Source organism: Macrotis lagotis, chromosome 1 (assembly GCF_037893015.1).
Source record: "Macrotis lagotis isolate mMagLag1 chromosome 1, bilby.v1.9.chrom.fasta, whole genome shotgun sequence".
Taxonomy (NCBI): domain Eukaryota; kingdom Metazoa; phylum Chordata; class Mammalia; order Peramelemorphia; family Peramelidae; genus Macrotis; species Macrotis lagotis.
The window spans coordinates 667,179,051-667,205,045 of record NC_133658.1 but is presented as its reverse complement, the minus strand read 5'-3'; the positions used below and the strand labels follow the sequence as shown (position 1 = coordinate 667,205,045).

Genomic DNA, 25,995 nt, shown 5'->3' with positions numbered 1-25,995 from the left:
TAGTTTTCAGTGGAATTTATATGTGTGAGTCAAGAAAACATATAGCATTCAGTTATATTTTCTTGGACTGTGATTTAAGAGACCTGGGTTATATGACCTTAAGCAAGCTTCAAGTTGAGGTTTTTGTTTCTTTGTTAGAGTTTAGTTTCATCTTATGTAAAATTAGGGGGATAGAATTAACTGGTCTTCCAGGTATGTATATATACACACATGACTTTTTGAAAGGTGATCACTATAGAAAACGGAAAACAAGACAAATGATTATGTGATACTGTCCTATTTACCTTGAGAGATAGTCTACATGGCTCTAATCTTGAAGACACAATTATCAAACCATGTGTTACAAGATCTGACTGTGGCATGCAAATGAAATTTTTATTGAATTCAATTATATTTATTTCAACTTTTTTGTTCCAGAATTTCTCTCCTCAGTTTGAATCCTATGATGTCAAGGCTGGTGGTGGTGGTGGAGGAGCAGGCATGCCAGGGCTACCTGTATGTACAACCTTTTATCTGTTTATTTTCCAGAGTATTAACGTGTATTTTTTTTCTTTTAGATTATTATGTTTTAGATATTTGTTCTTCTAAGAACTAGATTTTTTTCTTGAATGATCATCATGAAACTGTCTAAAATGGGCTGTTCCCCACTGAGGATATGCAAGAAAGCGATGGTGCTGGTTTCCAATCTTGTGTTTTTTGTTTTTTCCCCTAGAATAACTTCCTCTACTCCTCTTCCCTTCTGCTATCATCTTTTCCACATTAACTTGTTTCTTTGCATGTTTCATGTTTCCATCTCTTTTTATGATTAAATATGCTTTGTTATTACTTCTGTATCTTGCTTAACATGCTTCATTGTTCCTCTTTTTGTTATTTATCTCTTCATTGTGAAGTTAAAAGGTTGGCTTTGAAGTCAGAAGACTTGTTTTCAAATACCTGCTCTCCTAATTGTACATCCCTTGGGACCTGAGAAAACTCATTCAGCCTTCATAGGCTTCAGTTGTATCTATCAGATTACCACTAAGGTTCATTCTAGCTTGAGATCTATGAGTTTATGAGGTTTTCCTCTTTTTACTCCTTTAATAATTTTAATAACATAGAAAATCATCAATGCTAAATGACTCAATCTAGTTTGCAATAAATCCTTTTAATTGAGCTACCTACACATTTTTCTAAAATATATAGGATTCTATGTCCCATGTTTCTTTATTGTTAGTTTTTATAGTTTATTTTAATTATGAGATTTATGAAAAAAATCATGATCAATTATACATAATTATATACAAATATATAATTGGATAAATGATGTATTATAATTATTAACAAAAAAAGATTTAGCATTTATATAGACTGCTGAGCCTAGAGACAGGAAGACCTGAATTCAAATGTGATCTTAGATAATTACTAGCTGTGTGACCCTGGACAAGCCACTTAGCACTGTTTTCCCCAGTTTCCTCATCTATAAAACAAGTTGGAGAAGGAAATGGCAAAATACACCAGTATCTTTTCCAAGAAAGTATCATAAAGAGTCAGATACTACTGACAGAACTGAACAGCAACAACAAATTTAAGTTTATAAAGTGTTTTATGAATATCATCTCATTTTATTCTCACAATTCTGGGGAGTAGTTATTATCATCCTTATTTTAAAGATGAAAAAACTGAGTCTGTGAAAGATTAAGTGACTTGCCCAGAGTCACACAGTAGGTATCTTAAGAATCAAACTCAAGTTTTCCTTCCTGACTCCAGCATCCATATGATATTCATTTAGCTAACTTTCAGACATCCTCTCTCCAATACATCAGAAGACTATCAGCTCAAATATGAGCCCTTATGTGTTATTATTATCATCCATCATAGAGATTGAAAATGAACAGAGAAAGCAAAAAGCCCATCCTTATTGGATTTCAATGCAATATGACTGGAGTGTTTATCTATATATTAAAATTCTGCCATCATTCACCCAGTACCAAAAGTCTTAACTTTTAGAAACATAGCAGAATTTTTTTCTTTGCTAGCCAAGATAATGAGAGTAGAAATAGAACATTATCTTGAAACAAATGAGAAAAATATATAAACCAAATATTGAGACTCTTAGACGTTGAAATTTTTTTCTAGAGGTGAAATGAAAGGTGGATAATGGTTCACATTGAGCTAGTAAGATGGCAGAAAAATCTACTTTTAAAGTGCATACAGATTTACATTCATATTTAATAGATATATGGGTGCTCATTTTGCCCAATCAACTAACAATTCATACATGCTTTATTTACCTTGTACTTCTTGCAAAAGAGGAAAATATCAGGAAAACTTTTTTGCAAACAATAAAGATAACAAAGAAGAAACATGAAGACAAGGTATGCATGGAAGCAAAAAATGTACTCTATTCATGATTTACTAATATTCATTTCCAACTTAAATCCTGATGGAAATCATTTTATTCTATCATATTAATTATATCAAGTAAGTAAAATATGACTCATTTTGTAGACTAATATGATATTCTAATAACTTTTATACTTCAAAATTTTCTTTTTTTCATGAAACATACCCTAATAGTATAGGCCCAATTATAAGACTTTAAATTTCCATTAAATGTCTTTGTCATAGGATGACAACCCCATTCAGTACAACTTCATTCAGCACCTTGCTCCTTTTTTCTTAAATTTCTGCTGACCAGATATTGATGTTCTAAAAAATAACCTATTACATTCAATTTTCATTCCCCTGTATTTTAATCATACCACTAAAATTATCATTTATTGACAGTCCAGAGAAGATGCTAACAAGAAAATCAATATAATTTCTAATCTCTTTTTGAATTTTTAGTAACATCAGTGGAAAATAACATGCTTTATTTAACTCTTAGCCCTCCATGGATGCAGCCACAGCTAGCTTAACTTATTTCTCTCATAAGAAATCATACATGTTCCTACCTGATTATCTTAACTAACATTGATATCTTTAGTATATTAATCTTGTGAGCTGATCTCACTTTTCACATGTATTGTCTCAGATATTTTCTTACATGTATATGTGCATATAGATATATATCTAAATGTGCATATGTATGTGTGCATGTATATATATATACATATATATATATATATATATATATATCCCAAAACTTGGCACAGTCTTTGCACATAATAAATGTTAAATAAATGCTTTTATTCATTCATTCTTTCTTTCATTCATAATAACCTCTATTTTTATCTGGATATGTGATTGATCTTCTGACTTGGATCAGAAGAGCCTCCCAGGAAAGTTCAAAAACCCTAATAAGAGTTATTCTACCAAATGAAGCAATGAACTTCTGGTCACTTGTCTTTGATCTTCTTTCTAACTTCTGGACTTTTCTCCTTACCAGTCTATTATCAAGTTAATATTACTGGAATATTGCTAGAAAAATGTTGATTCTATGAAAAATCAAAAGTTTCTCTAAATTAAAGAAAATCTAATTGTCAGAATTGTCAAATTTCCTCTGGTGAATTAAATCTCATGCATGGTTTACTCATAACATTTAAGTACCCATTATTTGCCAGGTCCTCTGTTAGACCTTGGAAATTGCAAAAAAGGCAGAACCCTAAAACAAAAAAAAAAATCTATATAAGTGGATATGGTTTCACTGATGAAATAAACATTAAAGATGCAATACAAGTTTTTACTGCTAAAACTAAATGATATAGGCTTTTCCATATGGTTGGTGGTTCTTGTCCTTCATTATCGAAGACCAAAAGGATATCACTATGTTAGAGATGAGCTTCAGATAAAACTCCTATATGTGTTGTCTTTCTTTAGTAGAATGTGAACCCCTTGAGAGGAGAAACTATATTGTTGTTCTTTTAGGGGTATTTTGCACTTAGAATATTGCTTTGTATTTAGAAAATAACTAATAAATACTTTTTTATATTTTGATTAACTTAACTTTAAAACCATAATATTCCCGTAATTTTAAAGATGTCTTAAGTCACTAGAATAGAAAGAGCATTGGTTCTATAGTCAAAAAACTGAGCTTCAATTTCTCTGATTCTCTAAGACCCTCTACTATTAGAAATTCTTATCCCTTTATGAGGCAGGTGATCCCCTAACTTAATTAACTTGTTTATAGTCTTTGTTTTGAACATCCTTTGACTAAAATCAATCATTTAACCACTGTGGCATCAATTCCATTATCTGAGAAGTTAGGAAGATGGACAGTCCCCTGCTATAATTTGTCTTTTTCCTAATTTGGTATTTTGTAACCTAGGAGTATAGTGTTATTTATGTCTTCAAATTGTAATTATTGTTCAACTAAATATTCTAGGGTCCCCAAGGACCTCCTGGTCCCCCTGGTGCAGCTGGTCATCCTGGTTCTCCTGTAAGTGTGGATTGCATGATTCAGAGTTGTAATTACTTTTATTTTTCTTTTGCCTTTTTCAAGACATATTCTTATTAAGCAGTATTTAATTCCTTCCCACTAATGATGATTAATAGTATAGAAAAAGAATCATTAGACATGCTATTTTCATATTATATATTTTCAAATTTAAATATTTTAAATCTCAGTTTAGGGAAACTGGCTTAATCTGCTTTCTTTATCAGCTCTTCTTTTGTTTTATTAAAAAAAGGAAGAATTTCATTATAATCATGTTAGATGCATTGAGATAGAATTTGATACCTATATCAAGGAATCTGAATTATCATTATCTAATGTAAATTTATAAAAATGAAAAAAATTAATCCTAAAATCATGTATATTCTTTGGTATGCATTAGGGTTCTCCTGGATACCAAGGTCCCCCTGGTGAGCCTGGACAAGCTGGTCCCTCAGTAAGTACAATTTGAGTATTTATCTAATTAACATAATTAATCAATATTCACTACAAGATATTACCTTTATTTCCTTTGATTTTAATCAATATATTCAGATTTTCTCAAGATACCATAGTATGTAAACTTATAAACAATTTTCTAATTTGCTTCTGATTGGTTTATTACACAACTAATAATTTCTTGTTGCTATTTGAATAATTTTTAAATTTGAAAAGACCATTTAATCCAGATTAACTCATCCTACTCCAAATAATTCTCTAAGGCACATTGCCAATAAAAAATTCTTTCCATAGAAAATGCAAGCTCCTTTGTGATGCTGATCACTCTCCCAATTTCCTCAACTGGTGTGATTTATATTTTTACCATTTTGCCTTATTTCAATAAGGGCAGAAGGAATCTACATTTTTCTAAAAGATACAACTCTTTTTTACTCTTAACAGTCCAGTGAGAATCAGCTATGGAGAAAGTATGAGATGTATTTTGATGGCTCATAGAACTTTAATTTAGCCCTTGAAATTATTTCCAGGTTCATGATACCAGTTTCTTTTTTGTCAGGACCATTAGACATAATATAAAATAAGACAATTAAGTTGCTTTTTCTATGGAAGTAAAATAAACAATAAAATTCTTTCTGGAGAAAACTGTTTTCTCAGGAAATCAATATTGTTTTTGTCAACACCAAGACTTTCTTGGTTACATTCCCCCCCCCAAAAATTAAAAGTATCTTTTATTATACTATAATGTTCATTCTTCTTTCCTAATTTCAGGGACCCCCAGGACCAGCTGGTCCTCTAGGTCCAGTAGGACCAGCAGGAAAAGATGTAAGTTATTAAAAGTTGATTATGGGAAGAATAAAAAGACCCTTTTATTAGTAAATTGACTTTGAGTTTTTATTATGTCAGCACTAATGAGGTGGATTAGTAAACTCTAAATTATTTTTTAAATTATTAACACCTCAGCTATACTTCTTTTCTAATATTTGTTAAACCAAATTGATATTGTGTCATAACAGAACATGTTAAACAATGCAGAATTAATTTATTAAAACCCTACTTCACAGTACTACTGAGATTTCTCCCTATCTTGTTCATTGCATAAAATCAGTAAAAAAATGGAATGTAAGCTCCTTGCAGAAGATCCTCTTCATGGTAATTGAATAAATAGCACCTAGTGTTGTGCCAAACAAGCAAAAGTAGTTTAATAAATGCTTGTTACTTATTTGGAGTGAAACTAAACTTTTCTCTTACTCAAACAGGCAAGAAAATAATGTCTGCAGTGTTTAGAATTTATAAACTTACTAATTCAATTTGTTCAATTCAATTCACCAAGAATTTGCTTGTTAAGTGTCAGACATTATGCTAGGTGCTGGCGATAAAAGGACAAAATTGAAAAGAGCCCTTGTCCTCATGGAGTTTACTGTGGGGGAAACAAAGTATATAGAAATAATTCCATACAAATATATATGCAAAGCAAAATAATAATTATCATTCCCCATGCCACTCCAGAGTTATTGGGAGAATCAAATGACATAATGTTTGTAAGTCTCCTTGCTACTGTTTTTTATTGTTATAAATTGTCACTTAGATCCTGTGTTGTCCCTGTTTCACACTTGCTCTTTATCAAATGCAAGTCTAGTCCTGTGGAATTTCTCATAACATAATATGAGATATTCCAAATAATATAAATATTCACATTCCCCTAAATGTAGCCATTATTGAGGATTACCAAACAAATGTGGTCACATACTCTTCACTTCTTCCTTAGGGTGAATCTGGAAGACCTGGACGACCTGGAGAACGTGGCTTGCCTGGACCCCCGGTAAATCCCAACCATCTGAAAACAAAGTTGCAGAGCCCATTTTTAAGAAGGAATGGGTCATTAGCATCTGCTTTTTTTATTTGGAGGGACTTTTAGTATTAGATTGTAGCTATGACTGAAAGGTTTTAAATCCTAAAAATCACAAAATCTCTACACAAAAACTCAAACACAAAAGAAACCCCAATTATAACATGACCAGAAAGTGTTCTTCTAGAAATCTAGATTTCTTTTTTTTGAAAATCTCTAAGTGAGGAGATATCACTAACTTTTGAGACACCCCCACTTCTAGTTAGCTCTCATAGTTGGAAGGTTTTAAGTCTAAACTTATCCTTTTGTAGTTTCCTCTAGTTGCTCTTATTTCTCCCCTATGGAGTCAAATAGCAAAAATTCTAATCCCTCCTGTTCATGACAGTGCTCTAACCAAAGGGTTTTCTTTCCACTTGGTTAGACACACTCAGTGCTTTAAATTTATTCTTCCTATGACTCAACACCCTTTCCCATCTTCTGGAAACTCTTCAGCTTATGAAGATTTTATTCTTTTGTTTTAGGGTCTCAAAGGTCCTGCAGGTATGCCTGGATTCCCTGGTATGAAAGGACATCGAGTAAGTTGAGTTTATTTGTTATTCATAAGTATCTTGCTTGTTTTAATGCTTTTAGAATAGATTTTGGTAAATTGAGGCAAATGGTGCACAAGTAGATTCATTACTTAGACGCAAATAAAGGATCATTATAACAAAAATAATGTGTTATAAAAGGTATTAAAAGATAAAACTTGGCAGGAATATTTTAACAACAAAATGATTGCAATATATATTGTAGCATGGCATGGGGTTCCATAGATATAAAAGTCTTTTTTTTAAAGACATTGTTTAAATTTAACAAAGTCATGGGTGGACATAATTATTTTCCTGTTGTCATTAGTACCAAAATAAAAATTACTAAATAGTATTAACAACATTAGAAGCATCATGGCATAGTGAATGCAGAGTTGGCCACAAAACCAGTATGACCTAGGCTCAAACCCTGTCTTTGACAGAGACTAATTGTGTGAACCTAGGCAAGGCACTCATCCTTTCAGGCCTCTAGGAAAATCTGAGACATTAAATGCAGACAGGTTCTTGTTAAAACAGTTAATAGTATAGAGAGTTCCTTCTTTGCAGAGCTGCCTATGCCAATGAAATCATAAGCCCATTCCCTATTCTTATTGATGACATTATCTAATAAATTATTTAATTATATCATATCAAAATACTACTAGTAAAATAAAAACTGATTTATAAAAGTATGATCAATTCAAAGGAAAATCAGCACTAATTACAATTTTTTGGTTTTTTTTTTATTTTCACTAATTACAATTTAAAGCCATAGTATAGTATTCTCACTTTAAGCTAGAGTGAGTTCAATTATTTAGCCAAGAATGAGTCAACCTGATATTGTTTATGCTATTTTTTTTTAGGGTTTTGATGGAAGGAATGGAGAAAAAGGTGAAACAGGTGCACCTGGATTGAAGGTATGTTATTCACTATAAATAGAAATTTTTTAATTCAATAGTTTTTTTGCTTGCAATTTTATTAATTTCTCCTTTAATTTTTATAATTTCTAATTTGGTATTTAATTGGGGATTTTTCATTTGTTTCTTCTCTATTTTTTTTAGTTACATGTTTGGTTCATTGATTTCCTCTTTCTCTAATTTATTTATGTAAGCATTTAAAGATAAGAGAGCTGCTTTGAGTGAATCCCATAGGTTTTGGTATGTTGTTTCATTATTGTCATTATCTAGGATAAAATGGTTAATTCTTTCTATAATTTGTTTTTTGGTCCATTCATTCTTTAAAATGAGCTTTTCGGTTTCCAATTGGTTCCGGGTCTATATCTCCTTGACCCAATATTGCATATGACTTTTATTGCATTGTGATCTGAGAAAGATGTATTCAGTATTTCTGCCTTTCTGTAGTTGACCATTAGGTTTTTATGTCCTAGTATATGGTCAATGTTTGTATAAGTTCCATATAATGCAAAGAAAAAAGTATATTCCTTTCTATCCCCATTCAACTGCCTCCATAAGTCTACCATATCTAGTTTTTCTAACAATCTATTTACCTCATTAACTCCTTTATTGTTTATGTTATGATTTGATTTATCTAGATCTGAGAGTGGGAGGTTGAGGTCTCCCACTAGTAGAGTTTTTGCTGTCTATGTCTTCCTGTAATTCTTTCAGCTTCTCCTCTAAGAATCTGGATGCTGTCCCATTGGGTGCATATATATTCATTATTGTCTATGGTACCTTTTAGGAGGATAAAGTTTCTTTCATTATCTCTTTTAACACTATTTTTGCAGCTGCTTTGTCTGAGATAAGGATTGCTACCCCTGCTTTTTTCACTTCAGCTGAAGCAAAATATATTTTGCTCCAACCTTTTACCTTTACTCTATATGTATCTCTCTGCTTCAAATGAGTTTCTTATAAGCAGCATATTGTAGGATTCTGTTTTTTAATCCACTCTGCTATTCGCTTAGGTTTTCAGGGAGAGTTCATCCCATTCACATTCAAAGTTATGATTACTAATTCTTTATTTCCCTCCATGCTATCTTCCTTCTGCTTGTATTTTCTCCCTTCCCACATCTGTATTCCCTAGTATTTTTTTCTGAATATAACCCCTTCAATATGTTTGCTCTCCTTAAATAGAAATTTTTTATTTTCATTTTTTAAATTGAATTAGGGAGCTTATATTGGTCTCTTTAATTACCAATATTTAAAGAAATTCTATACTTCAAAAGCTAAGCAATAGTGGATAAAAGGAGGTAATATATCAATGTTTCTGAGAAAGCTGATGTTTTCATATACTTTAGTTTTAAATAAATAGAAATGCTAATTATGCTTCCTGTTCACTTTATTTTCCATTTTTAATGAAGCCTTATTAATGAGTGAAACAAAGTATCTTTAGAGATTTTGTAAATCAAAGTCTATCTTTCCTTTTACTTAGTGACAAATTGCTTTTTACTTCAATCCCAAAATAGTTGACAAAAGTTGAAAATTCAATGTTCTTTTTTCCTTTAAAAATAGGGTGAAAATGGTCTTCCTGGAGACAATGGATCCCCTGGCCCTATGGTAATTTTTTTCCCTCATTTAATTTGTAGTACTTCAATCACTGATCCTAGTTACAATTCATGCAAAACAATTTCTTTATGTGTGTATATATATATATATATATATATATATATATATATATATGCTTACTGCAAGTAAATAATTTTGAAAAAGTTTATGTCATAAGCTTTATTTTGCTAAAAAAGGCAATTATTATATTTTTCCCTAGGGTCCAAGAGGTCTTCCAGGAGAAAGAGGGCGACCTGGACTTCCTGGAAGTGCAGTAAGTACTAAGACTTGTTTGTGCTTTCTGAAATTCAATGGACCTAAACCATTCCCATCTTACTTTGGCTATATTTCTTATAAAAATCAATGGGAAAATGTGATTCTATGGAAAAATATGATCCTACAGAAAAAAACTTTATAAAGATGTTTGTTGAAAGTATAATTAGAATAATGTATCAGAGAATACTACATCATTAGTATCTATTTTTAGAATAAATATTTTCTATAATATATTGATTTTATAAATGGTTCTAGTCTAAAATTGATAGTCTGATAAAAATGTACTGTGACATTTGGGACTTGGAAATTCATTTTGAAGAGCAACATGTATTAGTAATTTTACCATATACATTTAAATTGATGAGATATATAATTTTTACTTATGACCAGGTTTGATTCTATTTTTCTTTTTATTTTAAGGCCATGTTTTGAGACAAATTTTATCCTTTTTTTTAGGGGTCACGAGGTAATGATGGAGCTCCTGGGGCATCTGGTCAGCCGGTAAGAAGTAATCTTTATATTAAATATTGCTTTTTCCCTTTGCTTTCAGTCTTAAACATTTTGGGTAACAATATCTCAACTCAAACAGAAGGAGAGGTGAAATTTCTAAATTTCCAACAGTCCTTCTGAAGATCAATTTACTAACTTCTGTTTTTTAATGGGCTAAGGCCTAATAGAAGGGTGATTAAATGGCCCTAGAGTAAGTAGAGCATAATACTTAAAAAAAATAAAAATTCAAGGATTAAAATGAAATAAAATAAAATAAAATAGAACCTCTGATAGTAAACATTTTCTGCTTTTAAAACAAATGCTAGGAATTAGCAATTGATCTAAGGAATCAGAAATGATTCTAAATCTAGCTAGTAATCAATGGCATCCATTTCATTTTCAACAATGTCACTATAATTTTTTTTTGTAAAGAAGTCTTTGATTAGATTTGGAGGCATAAGACAGGCATCCAAAGCCAGTCTTTCACTTACTATTTCTATGGCCTGGAACAAATGAATTACCTTATCTTTGTCTCAGATTCTTTTGTGAGTCTATGATTTAGAAAATGGGGAGAATAATGTCCACACTGCCAACCTAGGAAAATCAGTCTAGTAATTAAGATCAAATGTACAGTTCTCTGAAAAAAAATACAATTCTATATATTAATTATGGCTAATATACTAAAGTCAACATTTATCCATAAACTAACAACACATTTTCAAACATGTTATTGAATGCTTTGTCAAGCATTCTGTATTTTATAGAAAATGAAAGACAAAGTCAATGTGATTTTCTCTGTCACATATATCACAACAATTTCAATTTCTTGGAGACTTTTAAGCACAATGATATTTTAATGCTATATGAGTGAGTTAAATTAAGGGAGAAGGATTATGTATAATCTGTTTACTTTGAAACTAATATGTGTTCATTTCTAATGATATCTAATTAAACTTATCTAAAGAGTGGGGGTCTTGCTAGACCCAAGACTTAGAATGGAAGAGACAATTTGTCATATTCTAATGTTTATATCCTTCTTCTGAATTAAAGTCATATAATATTTAATGAGGAAATATTTAATACACCATTATGAATACCAAAATCACATGATCCTAATATATCATTTTACTGGATACATTTTCTAGAATGTATTTTATATTTTTGATTATAGTTATAACAATATTTTTAAAGTGTTGAAAAAAGTTATTACTAGCTTGGTTGTGTTGCATCTCTCATCAAAGCCCATTTTTGCATTTCAGGGCCCTCCTGGTCCCCCTGGAACTGCAGGATTTCCTGGTTCTCCTGGTGCTAAGGTACTTTGATATTTCTAAAGAAGCAAATAATGAATTTCTTGAGGGGAGCCAGGAGAATTCTTTAAAGAAGATAGCTTTCTTTAATTGGAGATTTAAAAATTGCATGAAATTTTATCATATTCAGTATCTATTATGTTTAACAATTAGATAACAAATAGGGGAGCTTCAGAATATTTACATAGTAAAGGTGTTATTTGAGGTTTTACTAAATATCTTGGTTGATATTATAATGCTAAGAAGAACTTTTCAAGCTTTCCTTAATTCTTCCTTCATGACACTATCACTTCTCTGTTTCCTAAACCCAATTGGAAATCTATTTTCTATGTTGTTACCTTATTCATATCATGAGCAAAAGATCTACTGTGAATTCAATGGAATTGTGTAAAATGAGTAAAATAAAGATTTGATCTAGATAGTCTCCAAAAATGTTTGCAACTTTAACATTGCATGATCTTACTAACCTATAAATTGATGCCATACCATTTAAAGAGAGAAACACTTGTATTTTGTATTTTATTAAATTATTCAGAAATGACCATTGGACCTGGTTAATGACACTGGGAATGCTTTTCTTCATTGGGAATGCTTTTCTTCTTAGGGAGAAAATGGGCCTGCAGGCTCCCCTGGTTCAAATGGCTCCCCTGGACAAAGAGGAGAACCTGGGCCTCAAGGTCATGCTGGTGCTCAAGGTCCTCCAGTAAGTACCATAGAATTCAGTCAATGTTTGAATATATTTTTTATCATAGCACAAGAAAGCATACATTGCAAAATTTTAAGAAGTTAAAAACAACCATTTTCATGGAAATCATAAAACTGCATATATATGTATACTACATATACAAAGCTCCACATACATTATGTATTTCTATTATATTATTGTAAGCTACTTTAAGATTATAGCAAACATGGGACTCCTCTTAGAAGATTTGATAAATAAAAATTTTAGCTCAAATATTTCTATACTATATATCTAATAATAATACTTATCATGGAAAAATATATATGATTGCTGATAAAAAAAAACTAATGGTATTTTAATTTATTAATTGATAAGAAACCCATGAATTACAAGATTTGGTGTCAAACACAGACTCTCAGTATGAAGCACTCCCAACACTCATGTACAACCCAAACCAGGTTAAAATATAATTCAGAAATGTTTAAATCAATAAACAAAAGTGCAATAAAATATAGCTAATGTTTACATGTTGTTTTCTAAATTAATATGTAGCTTGTAGGGATCCTTATATGAGACTGAATGACCCCTATTTTAACTTGAGTTTGACATCACTGATTTATACAACTAATGGTGAAGTGAAAAGTTAATAATTATCAGGTGAATTTGGAAATCTATAAAAAATAACTAGATTACCCAAGATGATTCAGAGTAAATCGTTATATGATGTTTAAGAATTTGGTAATTTAGAAAATGTAAAGGGAATATATTGCAAATGAGAGGGGACAACCTTGGGGTCAAAAGACTTGGGTTGAAAACTTGTCAATGATTACACATGTGATCATGAGAAAATTACTTAATCTCTAAATACCCCAGATAGCTCTCTGAGACTCAATATGAGCTGCTTATCCACATGAAGAAGGTGTTTTCTCATCAGGATTCACTATCCTAAAAACACAAACAAAATCATAGGCCTAGCACACTAACCTACCTGTAGTCTCTAAAAGGGCAAAATCTATTTTCCCCCAATATATTCAGAAGATTCTTCTTGCCTCTGATCCACATTAGTATTTGCTGATGGTACAATAATTGATGATTTAAAATTATCTCAAGAAGTGGGAATTAAATCTATGTATTTCTTTTAAAAAATATTTTAATAGATAAAAGCATTTTTAAATAGTTTCTGTAGAAAAGTGTTCTTTATCATTAATTATTTTTGTTATTCTTTTTTCCTTTCTTTCTTTTGTTCCTTTCTTTTTTGTCAGGGCCCTCCTGGAAATAATGGCAGCCCTGGTGGTAAAGGTGAAATGGTAAGTCTTTTCCCAATTATCTATTTTTGCTTAAGGACAGTTATGTTGATGGTGGGAATTGTTAGGTATTAAGCAAAAAAGATATCCTAATTGACTAATGTTGGTTTTCTTTGATCATATACAGGGTCCTAGTGGCATGCCTGGAGCTCCTGGGATAAGTGGGGCCCGTGGTCTCCCAGGAGCTGCAGGTACACCCGGCACTCCTGGACAAAGAGGTCCTGCGGTAAGTTTGCCTAAAATCTTTTTTTAGTTTTTAAAATTAGTTTTTTAGTTTTGTTTATTGTTTTATGACCCCATGGACTTTTCCATGAAGTTTTCTTAACAAATACTTTGTTAAAGAGTTGTCATTTTCTTCTCCAGTGTCCCCAATTTACAAAAGCAGAACTGAGGGAAATAGGACTTAAGTAATTTGCCCAAGGTCACACAGCTAGTAAGTGACTGAATCCAGAAAACTCAGATCTTCCTGATTCTAGGCCCAGTGCTCCATCCATTATACCACTTAACTACTCCAAATCATTCTTACTTCTCACAAGCTCTGGTTTGCACTCATCATTTCAAATTTTTATATTTCCAAATAAACTCTTGTTGGCTTTGCTCATTTTTTTTCTGTTTTAAAAGACTGTAACTGATCTAAGTAAAAATGATGAAAGTTCATGATTTCATTTATTGAGACCTGTGATTACATTGTTAAAAGAAATTCTCTGGGTGAGAGATTGACTGCTTCTCTTTAACTTATAATATTGAAGAGCTGTTTAAAGTGGTGAGAGCTTAAAGTGATTTACTGAGGGTGACACAGTGATTTTGTGTTAGAGGTAGGACCTGAATGACCATCTTCCCAATTCTAAGGTCATCTCTCTCTCTCTCTATCACACTAAGATACCATAATTTCATTTATATTTTTGAAAAACTGAGATTTTAAGCATTTTTTTAAAGACACAAAAGTATAAAAAATAAAAACAAAAGTCAGTATATTGCATCATTTTGCTTATGGAAAGCTAAACTTATAGTAGAAAACTTCCAGTAGTATTGATGAATGTGTTTCTCTGTCCTTATTCTAGATGTTCTAGCTGAGGAGGAAGAAATCACAAAATAAAGAAGTGTCAAAAACAAATTTTCAAATTATGGTATACCTTTACTAATTCTCAAGGTCTTTAATTAGTTTTGTTTGTCTTCTTGTTGTAGGGTGAACCTGGTAAAAATGGTGGCAAGGGAGAGCCAGGTCCAAGAGGTGAACGGGTACGTATCTCCCTCAACAAAAGTGGGTTTCTTTTAAAGACATAACATGTTATAAAAACTGACTAGTAGTATGAGGTTTGGCCATTTTCTCTTATTCTTGTATCTTCTTTTAGGGTGAAGCTGGTATTCCAGGTCAACCAGGGCCTAAAGGTGAAGATGGCAAAAATGGTAATCCAGGAGAACCAGGGGCAAATGGAATCCCAGGAACTCAAGGAGAAAGGGTAGGTTTCAGCATGTAATCATTTCCAAAATTGATTACATTCACTATTATGAAATTGTTGATCTTAATTCATCAGTGAATGCTTGATTTTCCTGAGCTGAGAATTCGACCTTAAACACTGCTTTGAAGTACAATACAAAGGTGAAAATACAAAATAATAAAGAGTTGATTGACAAACATATGACCTGGCATGCCATTAATTCATATTTTTTCCTCTTAAAGAAGAAATCTTACAGAGGTACTGACTTAGTATTTAATTAGGTTAAATGATTTCTCTGCCACTTTACAGGCAGAGGAATAGATTAAGTAGGTGAAGATGAATTTTTATATTAAATGGAGCAAGCAATTTTTTCTTCTGAGAGTATACTGTAAAAATAGCCAAACATTTTGAGTCCCTGTTGAAGAGGAGATAGACTGTTTAAGACCAAAATTAGGCACCAAAATTATGTCTTACAGTTATATGTAGGGAGGGCATGGCAGGTTAGGCAGAGTTGAGCCTCATCTCTGATTGTGAAGGGTTGAACCCATACACCTTAGTATATGTGCTAGGTGTATGTCCTTCCCTATCTGAGGTGATATTCAGTTCTGCCTCACCTGTTTGCCCTCTCAATGCACATCTTGATATCTTAATAATCTAAGTATGGAATTTTAGTTTTGAAACCTACAAAATGAAGCATCATCCCCTGTTTTTCAATGATATATTGCTCTGATAAGAAAATAATACATGCCATTGGTGGTATAATCTGATTAGAGAATTCTCAGGGTTACTGCCTTTCTATAATATTGTCATTTATACATATGTACTATAAGTAAATGTCAAACATTTATTTATGGCTTAGATTTTTTGGCTGCATTTCTGGTTCTAATATTTTGTGTAATTTTCCCTTTCATATGAAATATTTTACTTTACTACCCTTTCAGGGACCCCCTGGATTCCGAGGTGCTGCAGGAAGTCCTGGTGCTCCAGGTGAAAAGGTAGGTAGGTTTTGTGTGTGTGTGTGTGTGTGTGTAGGTGTGTGGTTATATCTTTATGTGTATATATGTCTTTCATGGACTCCTTGTCAGTCTATGAAATTTCTCAGAATAATGTTTTTATATGCATAAATACATAGTACTGAAAAAGACAATTATATTGAAATAATGTTATAAAACTGTTCTTTAAAAATAATTTTCTTGGACCCCATGTAAGAAACCCTGATATATAGTTTACCTTATAGAATCAGGAAACTCTCTATCTAGTAAGTTTCAGGGAAATGATTTTGTGAATTGATCCATTGCTAGGGAATCATGCTAAGATGAAAGAATGAGACTGACAAAATATTCAAAACTGAAAGAAGAAAGAAAGAAAAAGAAGGAAGGAAGGAAGGAAGGAAGGAAGGAAGGAAGGAAGGAAGGAAGGAAGGAAGGAAGGAAGGAAGGAAGGATGGAAGATGGAGGGAGGGAAGGAGAGAAGGAAGGAGGGAGAAAGAAAGAGGGAGGGAAGGAGGGAGAAAAAAGGAAAAAGAAAGAGAGAAAGGAAAGGAAAAGAATTCTCAGATCTTTCAATCCACTGATTTAATAGTGATAACACCAAGTGCAAGATTATTCAAAAAAACTCTTATGCCTAAACCATATTTTCCTAATTAATGAGGAAGTCAGTTATAATAGAATAAAAAGTCTTCTACTGTAGGCTACCATACTTCTAATGGCTCCATTTACCCAAACTGTCTTCAACTCTTGACTCTACCTCTTCCCAATTCAATAAATTATTAAGTTTCATCATTTCTACCTCCTCAGCATCTCTGAAGTTCTTTTGCTTCAGCACTTGTTCCTTGTTATTCACATCTCTTTATACTAGGCACTGGAGAAAGAAACTGTGTAATATCTCATTGTCTGTCCTCAGAAAGAAAATGAATAATTTATTAGATCATAATTTTTCTTAGAAAAACAGGGTTGATCCCATTACGAAAAGCTTCCACAAAGTATTCAGATCCAACTGGACTGTTGCATTAGATGTTTTAAATGACTGTCATTGGCTAAACTGGGAAATCTTCTTTTTAAATTGATATGTAGTTGCTTTGTTGTTCAGACTAATGATGTAGGCCTTTATGTTCTTTAAATAAGATTCACTAACCTAGTAAATGTGAATCATTTCTATAGAATAATATTGCCAATTTTGCAATGAAAGTTAATATATAATTGTAACAAATTCCTGTACAGCAACTACATGAACTTATATATAGCTTAAAAGCAAAATAAAGTTCAACTCTATTTTATTTCAAATAGTGATGATTTGGGAGTTAATATTGATTTTTTATTTTATTTACTCATCTTAACTTCATGCTATTTAACCAAAAAGGGCCCTGCTGGTGAACGTGGAGGTCCAGGTCCTGCAGGCCCCAGAGGACTCAATGGTGAACCTGGACGCGATGGAAATCCCGGAAATCCAGGACAAAGGGTAGGGTGCAAAATTATATTTGAATGTGGATCTAATAAAGATGTTTGTAGAAAACTAAAATATTCAACTGCATTAGGATTTTCTTAAGGTCCAAGACAGATGGAAATTTTAAAGCTAAAATTCTAAATAAGAATTACCAGATTTATTACTTCTAAATTAATACAAGCTCTGAATTTTGGAGGTTCAATCAGTTCTATGGGCAGTACAATTCACTTGTTCCTGTGTTCATTTCGACAATTCAGGTATAATTGTGTTTTTATCATCAATTCCTCTGTAATAAAATGCAAGGCAAGAGTCTATAGCTAGGATTTCTGTTTATGAAACTAGCTATGTTATCTTAGGAAAGTTATTCAAATACTGTCTCAGATTCCTCTTATTGGACTAATTATCAGGTTTATTATAACAGTGATATAAGAGGATAAAATTTTAATTGTATTTTATTTTTTCAATTAACAAGCATTTATCTTCTTTCCCTATCCTCAATTTAAAAGAAAAAGTGATTACAACTGAACTTAGCCAAGAACAAACAGATTCCCACATTGTTTGTCTTCAAAAATGTATGTCTTATTTTATATTTTAAATAAATCACTTCTCTCTCAGGAGATGGGTGGCATTGTTCCCCATCAGTCCTATTGAACCTTGGTAGGTTATTGTATTTCTCAGAGATCTCAAGTCACTAAATTTTTTTTCTTAGGTTTTTATTATTGGATAAATTATTCTCTTAGTTTGTCACTTTTTATTATGAATCAATTCATATAAGTTTTTATAGGTTTTTCTCAATATATTCCTTTTGGAAATAATCAGTTTTTTAAAGGTACTTTAGAAAGTTCAAAGCACCACAACAATAAGTATACTTTGTGGTAATGCTTATCACAATTCTTTCAAATACAGAAGATCAATGAAAGGTTTTTCATCAGACTTATTACAATTACACTGAATTTTTAAGATCTTTTCTTTTTTAAAACTATGTTATATTTGATAGACAATAAAAGGCATTAGTTTCCCCAAGGGTTGTCCTATTGTGACAACTGAAAGTAAGCCAATAGCTACATTGCTCCTTACCTAAAATATCGATCTTAGTTTTCTAGTATTGAAAAAAAAAAGAAAAGAAATGTCGAATATGGGTAGTGAGTCTAATCTTCAAGCTCAAACTTGAATAAAGAGGAATTAAGTATTTTTCCCTGGGAATCTGTAAAAGCAGAACCATTCCATATCATTTTAGAAAAATTTAAATGAAATCAATCTAGACTTCGCCAAAAAGGTTTTTGGGGTTAAATTATATGACGTCTAAGGTTGTTTCTAATAAGTCTTTCTAAGAATATGTGATCAACATAATTATGTATAGTTCTGACTGTCATCAATGCAAACATAAAACATATATGTTAGGTTATTGAATTAATTATAAATAGATTATCATAATTAACATAAGTGTATATATCTGAATGCTGTACTTTAGAAATTATTAATTGACATTTATGTAATTTACTGATTTCATCAAATTCAGGGTTTACCAGGAAGTCCAGGAGGTCCAGGCTCTGATGGCAAACCAGGCCCTCCAGTATGTATATTTCATAAATCTTATTCTATACCCATAGTGCCTGAAATATATTCTGACTATATGTGAATACATATACATTAGAGAGCAGCAGTGTGCATTTATTTGTTGGACTGACTGATACTTAGTTTAGAACAATAACTATTGATATGTAAATCATCACTGTGATCAAAGAAATAGAAACCTGAAAATGTTGCTCAATCAATTAAACACTTAATTGCTCTATTGCACCCCCCCCCATGTTTTTACTTTGTTCTCCAGTTGTTCACCTTTTAATTTTTCTCATCAGGGCAATCAAGGAGAATCTGGCAGACCTGGTCCCCCAGGCCCTTCAGGTCCCAGAGGTCAGCCTGGAGTCATGGGTTTCCCTGGTCCTAAAGGCAATGATGTGAGTCAAATATATGATGGGCACTTTTCTCAAGGAATTGAATGCAGTTAAGTAATAAAACCTGAGCTCTTCTTCTTCTTTAGGGTGCACCTGGAAAGAATGGAGAACGAGGTGGTCCTGGAGGTCCCGGTCCCCAAGTATGTTGCATTTATCATATTTAATTATATATGTGTGTATGTGTGTGATCATATACTATTTTTTTTTGCTCTCTAACCACTTCTACTAGTTACATCTACCATGCTAATCATCTCTTTTATTCCATAGGGTATTGCTGGAAAGAATGGTGAAGCTGGACCTCCAGGTCCTCCAGGATCTGCTGTAAGTTTATTTATATAACTACAAAGAAGAAGGAAAATTTGTTTGATGTAACTTGATAGGTCCATCATTATTCTCTTGTGAAAAGAAAATCTGAGAATCATTTAAATTCTAACACTTTACTATAGTTAAGAAAAATAATTTTGGAACTTATATACTGAATAAACTTCATTAATAGAATTTCAATTTCATTGATGAAGTTGAATAACTGATGTAAATTCTCACACTTGATAACATGCATATCTCGATATATCTATTATGTACATATTAAATATATAGACAGAGAGACAGAGAGTTTGGGCTTATGCTTTAATTAGGGGGAGAAATTATTTATCCAAATCCCCTTCCACTGATGCATATTGTCTGGCATTTATATGCTTAATGAATTGCTGAGACCACTTGAAAATGAAATGATAGTTTCCTAATCATGTAACTAGTATGTATAGGAGGCAGGTCTTGATTCTAGACCATCATGATTCTCAGACCATACCTCTAGTCACTATTCCATGCTGCCTCTCCAAATGTAAAATGAGCAAACTAAATAGGATATATTATGGTCTCCCCTTTGGTGGTAACTGGCAAATAGATGTAGCCATTTAATTGAATATAAATGAATATAGTATGACTAGCTCCACATACTAAATGTTAGAGAATTCTTAAATTAAAGAAAATGTCTTAATTACAGTCTTTACTTTTATATTCAAGTATCAGTAGATTTGCATAGAAAATATTCGATAAATTTCCATTATTTGTTAACATCTGTACCTCCTGCTTTTCATTCCTCACATTAGGATACCTTGGGATACCTAGAAAGAAAAGTTGGTTTATGAAAAAGTTACATTAAAAGCATCTATACCAATAATTTCCTTTTTTAAAACAGGTTTTAGAGTTTTCCTAAAACTCTAGTCAAGTCCTACTTTAGGGCAAGAGGAAAAAGGGAAAGGACAAGGCAAAGTTAGAAAGATGGAAATCTCACCATTCATCTTTGTATCACCCAGTACACTATAGCATAGTACTCTCAATGCTTACTGACTAACTACAGTACAACTGAATCACAATAGCTGACATCTAGATTAGGCTTTAAAATCTTTTCTTTCTTTCTTTCTTTCTTTCTTTCTTTCTTTCTTTCTTTCTTTCTTTCTTTCTTTCTTCTTCTCTCTCTCTCTCTCTCTCTCTCTCTCTCTCTCTCTCTCTCTCTCTCTCTCTCTCTCTCTCTCTCTCTCTCTCTCTCTCTTTCTATTTTTGACAGAATAAACCAGTTAATGGAATTAAATGATCATGGTCCCAAATAACAAAGACAGGCATTTATTAAATGTCAGTCAGGATGCTAACAACTGGGATGCAAAGAAGAGCAAAAAGCATCATCTCTGCCTTCCAGAAGATTGTATTCTATTGATTGAGACAATTAGATTCCATATGCTAGATAGCTAAAATATCATGAAATTATGCACTTCTCCTTAGCATGTTAAATGAATTAATTAGGGAATGATATTGAAAATCATCTTACATGTAACTGAGCAAAGAGAATAATGATAATATTTAGGTTGTGACTTTGAGGAGGAAAAGTCTTCATTCTGTCAAATACTAGATGTATGATTTAGTATCTCTGAGGTGGTAGATTTGAAAATCACACAGTTGATTGATTCATTGTTCTTTAAAAGTTGAATTGTGAAAAAAATGTTACAATTTGAATATTCTTTCTTTAAAGGAAAGCCCACTTTTGTGTTGATGATGTTATATCATCAAAGAAAACTAAAGATTAGAAAATTCATTTGGGAACTAATTTTTTTCTTCACAGGGCCCACCTGGTGAAAGAGGAGAACCTGGAGCAGCTGGACAACAGGGATTCCAGGTATGTCCCTTTAACTTATTGTCTGTTGAGATCCTTTACTAAGAGACCATCTCTTCTATGCATTATTTCTTTTATGCTGCATTACTTGAGTGCATTAGAAATGGATTATACTATTAATTGTTTTACTATGATTATATATGATAAAACAATAGATTATCAATATTAGAGAAAATATTCACATGTATTTTATATGGAAATACATTATAAGTAAATATATTTTCTATAAATAACATAAACAATAATAATGATTTCAATGTTTTAATTTTTGAATTAGCAAAATAATTGACTTATTTGTTAGATCAAGAAATATCTTAATTTCTATTTGCCAATATCTCTGGCACATATTTCTTTTCTGAAAATAAGATAATTATCATTATTTTATTGAGTAGGTTTCAGTAAATTTTCATATTTGAAAAATATTTTGTAAATCTAGGACAATTATTAACAATATAAATGTAAAGAATTATCTTAACTATCATTTTTAGGGCTTGCCTGGGACCAATGGCCCTCCTGGAGAAAATGGAAAACCTGGTGACCCTGTAAGTGGCATTTCCTTTTTCTAAAAACAATGAGCAAAAGAAAATTGTTTCATTGGTTCTTCAATTGTACATGTTTTTTCATGCCATAAATTATATTTAATTTTGAATTTTTTAATTCAATGTTGAATATTTCTTATAACAAAAGATGAAAAATCAGTAGTTTAAATTAAATGGGAACCATTTCTAAATGGAAGGAATTAAGAATTTGACTGAAAAAAGGATATATGAAAATAAAGAAAAAGTAAATTCCTACAGTCAGATTTTTAGTAAAATGTATTATTCCTATTCATCTCATTTGCAATATATATATATATGTATATATGTATGTATATATTTTACCTTTATATAGTAGAAGACCTTTATAACACAACTCATTAAGCAATAATTCTGATATCTCATGGAGCAGAAGTCATACTCACACAAATTCAGAGTCTGCTGTAATCTATATGGTAGATGCTTATTAACTCCCTCAATATTTGCATTATTAAGAACTATATTGGTTAACCTGTTCTTGAATACAAAGGTTAACACTGATTTCTTTTTCTATAGGGTCCAAAAGGTGAAGCTGGTGCACCTGGAATCCCAGGAGGCAAGGTAAATATTTTAACTTATTAAAGATAAGTCAACTCGAATTGTGTGGTAAAAATTTGTTTTCAGGAACATGAATAGAAATCAGCTAGTTTTCTGGAAAGCATTGATAGCAACATGACAAATGAATTCCTTAAAGTTCATACTTTTAAGTAATATAAGCACAGCCCTATAAAAGTAATTTTGTTTAGCAGGGAAAAATAAATTTCCAGATTTCCCCACCCCCTAAAAAATATTATAAAACTTGTTAGTCCCCATATCTTGGAATCAGCTTCTTGGGTTCTATTCCTTATTTTAAATTTTTGGGCTATCTAATATGTTCAATTTCTATATAGTTGCACAAATTAACAGAAGAGTAAACAGAATTGGTCTTGATCATTAAGATTGTAAAAACTAGAAGACATGCTATTTTAATGCAATTTTTCCTCTTTAAAGAAATCGTTTGTGTTACCCTTCTTTGTCCTCTAGGTCATTATAATTATTGGTGAACAACTTTTAGCTTTAAAATTACCCAAATCATCTCATTATAGGGTGATGCTGGTCCACCTGGTGAACGTGGTGCTCCTGGATCACCAGGAAACCCAGGACCAAAAGGTGTTGCTGGTCCCCCTGGTCCTGATGGTGGAAAAGTAAGAATCCAACTTTCATAGTTTCCTAACAATATTCCAATAAATATGCTGTACACTATTTAATTGATTTGTGGTTTTGTCCTTAGGGTCCTGCTGGTCCACCTGGTCCTCCTGGCAACTCAGGTCCACCTGGTCTACAAGGTATGCCTGGAGAAAGAGGAGGTGTTGGACTTCCAGGTCTCAAGGGTGAGAAGGTATCCACTTCTTTTCTTTTATTCATTTATTAAAAGAACATTCTTGGGAAAAAGGAAAGCATCAACATACCACACACACATATATGCATAATATATATATATATATATATATACACATATACATATTTGTGTATATCTTGTTAAATTGTAATTTTACTTGCCTGCTTGACCAATTACAATACCAGAAAACATCTTGGAAAATTAATAGAGGAAAAAAATTGGGCCAAAATATAAGATATGTTGAAATGTATCAACTTGCTATTGCAATTGGATTATCATTTTGAATTTATGTGTAATAATTCTTTGGGCCTCATGTCTGACAGGGTGAACCAGGTAGCAAAGGTGGCGAAGGACCTGCTGGGAAAGATGGTTTAAGAGTGAGTATTAAATATTTGATCCAGGTTCGATGGAAGTGAGATAGATTTTATCAATATGTACTACTGAAATGCCCGCATGAGAATTTTATTCTTTATTCAAAATATCATAATATTAAAACATTAAAAAATTAATCAGGGGACACCCATACATTCCTCTTTTATAAATCTAAATAATAGTCAAGAAAATCAAATTAATTACTGTCTTTACACATAGGCTATATTGGATCCCCTTATGTACTCTCTCATGTGCAGGACATGACCAAAATATGATCAAGTTAAAAATGTCAATTTAAGGATTTCTTTCAGTGAATATTAAAATTTAAGATAAAAATCTTGATCATTTAAAGAAAGTTATATTTAAAATCCTGATATTACAGGGGAAACTTTATCTGTAAATTTTTAAATTTAATTATTTTACAATAGCTAATTTAGCTTTTGGAGAAATTTTGGTAATAATCGTGGGAATTAGGCTACATTATAGAAGTTGTTTAAACTGCAAAAATATAAGCATTTACTTATGAATATTTCTAAATATTGACAAAGACAATGTTTTTCAATTTTAAAGTGTAAATTATTAAAAAGATTAAAATTATAAAAATTTTAAATGAGTATACTCTGGAAATTTATAATGATGTATTTTTTTACTAGATGGAATAGGCCCTGAGCATCTGTATATTTTTCTTTCAAAAAAGGAAAAAAATTGAGCAGATGCACAAAACATATTTTACAGTGATCATTCACTAATTACAGTATGTAATATTTTCTATAGTTATAATTATTATTATATTCTTCATGCCCCTCACTGGTTCAAATAAGTTAAATAAGCCTATAGTAAGCCAAGGTCAAATAAATATAAAATTTATATCAGTTTTTGTCTTCTTTTAAGGTCAATATTATAGCATGTAATATTTTCTATAGTTATAATTATTGTTATATACTTCATGCCCCTCATTGGTTCAAATAAGTTAAATAAGCCTATAGTAAGCCAAGGTCAAATAAATATAAAATTTATATCAGTTTTTGTCTTCTTTTTAAGGTCAATATTGAAATTTTTTCCTTTTTTTTCTGGTCAGGGTCCAACAGGTCCCATTGGACCACCTGGTCCAGCTGGTCAACCTGGAGATAAGGTAACAAACAGTTTTAAAAAAAAGTAAATTCTAATATTTTACACTGAAATCACAGATAATAATGGTTCTCTTTTGTTTTCAGGGTGAAAGTGGTCCAGCTGGGCCTCCAGGTCTTGCTGGTCCTCGTGGTGGCCCTGTAAGTTCTACTAAATATTGATTGATAAACTCTTTATGTTTGTACCTGTGTTTACAGTTCAGAAAATTAGGTCATAAGGAAATCAGGAAAGAAAAATAGCAGTTAATGCAGATTTCAATTTTCCATTTCTATAGAGTGGAATAACATAATAACTGCCATTTTCCAAGATGGCAGTTTCCTAAGCATTCATTTGGAATTTTTTTCAGATACAGTAATGATCTTCTAATTCTATTACCATATGTTTTTGAAGAGCTTGGAAGGAGAATGGAATTGATATAATATATTTTTTTAGGTACAATGATATTAGTTCCACCTAGAAACTCATATTTAGAGAAAAGTCTTATTTTTCCTTAATATATATCCAGATCCCTTTTTATAAAAGTGTTTGGGAACTACTTATTTCTAAGAATGCAAGAAAGATATAAAATTATTGTATCTAATAATAGACTTTTAGAATTTTTACCCCTTTTCCTCTAAATAAGGAAATGATCTTAAATGCAATTTTAGGAAGCAAACAAATTAGATCAAAAAAGATAGGGACAATATCCTTTGCTAAATGCCATATCTTTCAAATAGTAATTTAAATGCTACAAATGAGAATTTCCTCAAACCGAT

The 25,995-nt window shown here is 31.6% G+C and overlaps 1 protein-coding gene across 1 annotated transcript in view; it reads left to right on the top strand.

The window, feature by feature from the left end:
• Positions 1 to 25,995, top strand: part of COL3A1 (collagen type III alpha 1 chain) — a 63,214-nt gene that overhangs the window by 20,921 nt on the left and 16,298 nt on the right. Inside the window, exons 5-34 of the mRNA XM_074215520.1 lie at positions 418 to 495; positions 4,304 to 4,357; positions 4,755 to 4,808; positions 5,579 to 5,632; positions 6,576 to 6,629; positions 7,178 to 7,231; positions 8,086 to 8,139; positions 9,691 to 9,735; positions 9,944 to 9,997; positions 10,456 to 10,500; positions 11,748 to 11,801; positions 12,400 to 12,498; positions 13,743 to 13,787; positions 13,912 to 14,010; positions 14,970 to 15,023; positions 15,137 to 15,244; positions 16,165 to 16,218; positions 17,582 to 17,680; positions 19,185 to 19,238; positions 19,525 to 19,623; positions 19,707 to 19,760; positions 19,888 to 19,941; positions 21,737 to 21,790; positions 22,276 to 22,329; positions 22,879 to 22,923; positions 23,448 to 23,546; positions 23,633 to 23,740; positions 24,064 to 24,117; positions 25,191 to 25,244; positions 25,327 to 25,380. Coding sequence (XP_074071621.1) covers positions 418 to 495; positions 4,304 to 4,357; positions 4,755 to 4,808; positions 5,579 to 5,632; positions 6,576 to 6,629; positions 7,178 to 7,231; positions 8,086 to 8,139; positions 9,691 to 9,735; positions 9,944 to 9,997; positions 10,456 to 10,500; positions 11,748 to 11,801; positions 12,400 to 12,498; positions 13,743 to 13,787; positions 13,912 to 14,010; positions 14,970 to 15,023; positions 15,137 to 15,244; positions 16,165 to 16,218; positions 17,582 to 17,680; positions 19,185 to 19,238; positions 19,525 to 19,623; positions 19,707 to 19,760; positions 19,888 to 19,941; positions 21,737 to 21,790; positions 22,276 to 22,329; positions 22,879 to 22,923; positions 23,448 to 23,546; positions 23,633 to 23,740; positions 24,064 to 24,117; positions 25,191 to 25,244; positions 25,327 to 25,380 — 1,941 coding nt within the window. The remainder of the gene's footprint in view (positions 1 to 417; positions 496 to 4,303; positions 4,358 to 4,754; positions 4,809 to 5,578; positions 5,633 to 6,575; positions 6,630 to 7,177; positions 7,232 to 8,085; positions 8,140 to 9,690; positions 9,736 to 9,943; positions 9,998 to 10,455; positions 10,501 to 11,747; positions 11,802 to 12,399; positions 12,499 to 13,742; positions 13,788 to 13,911; positions 14,011 to 14,969; positions 15,024 to 15,136; positions 15,245 to 16,164; positions 16,219 to 17,581; positions 17,681 to 19,184; positions 19,239 to 19,524; positions 19,624 to 19,706; positions 19,761 to 19,887; positions 19,942 to 21,736; positions 21,791 to 22,275; positions 22,330 to 22,878; positions 22,924 to 23,447; positions 23,547 to 23,632; positions 23,741 to 24,063; positions 24,118 to 25,190; positions 25,245 to 25,326; positions 25,381 to 25,995) is intronic.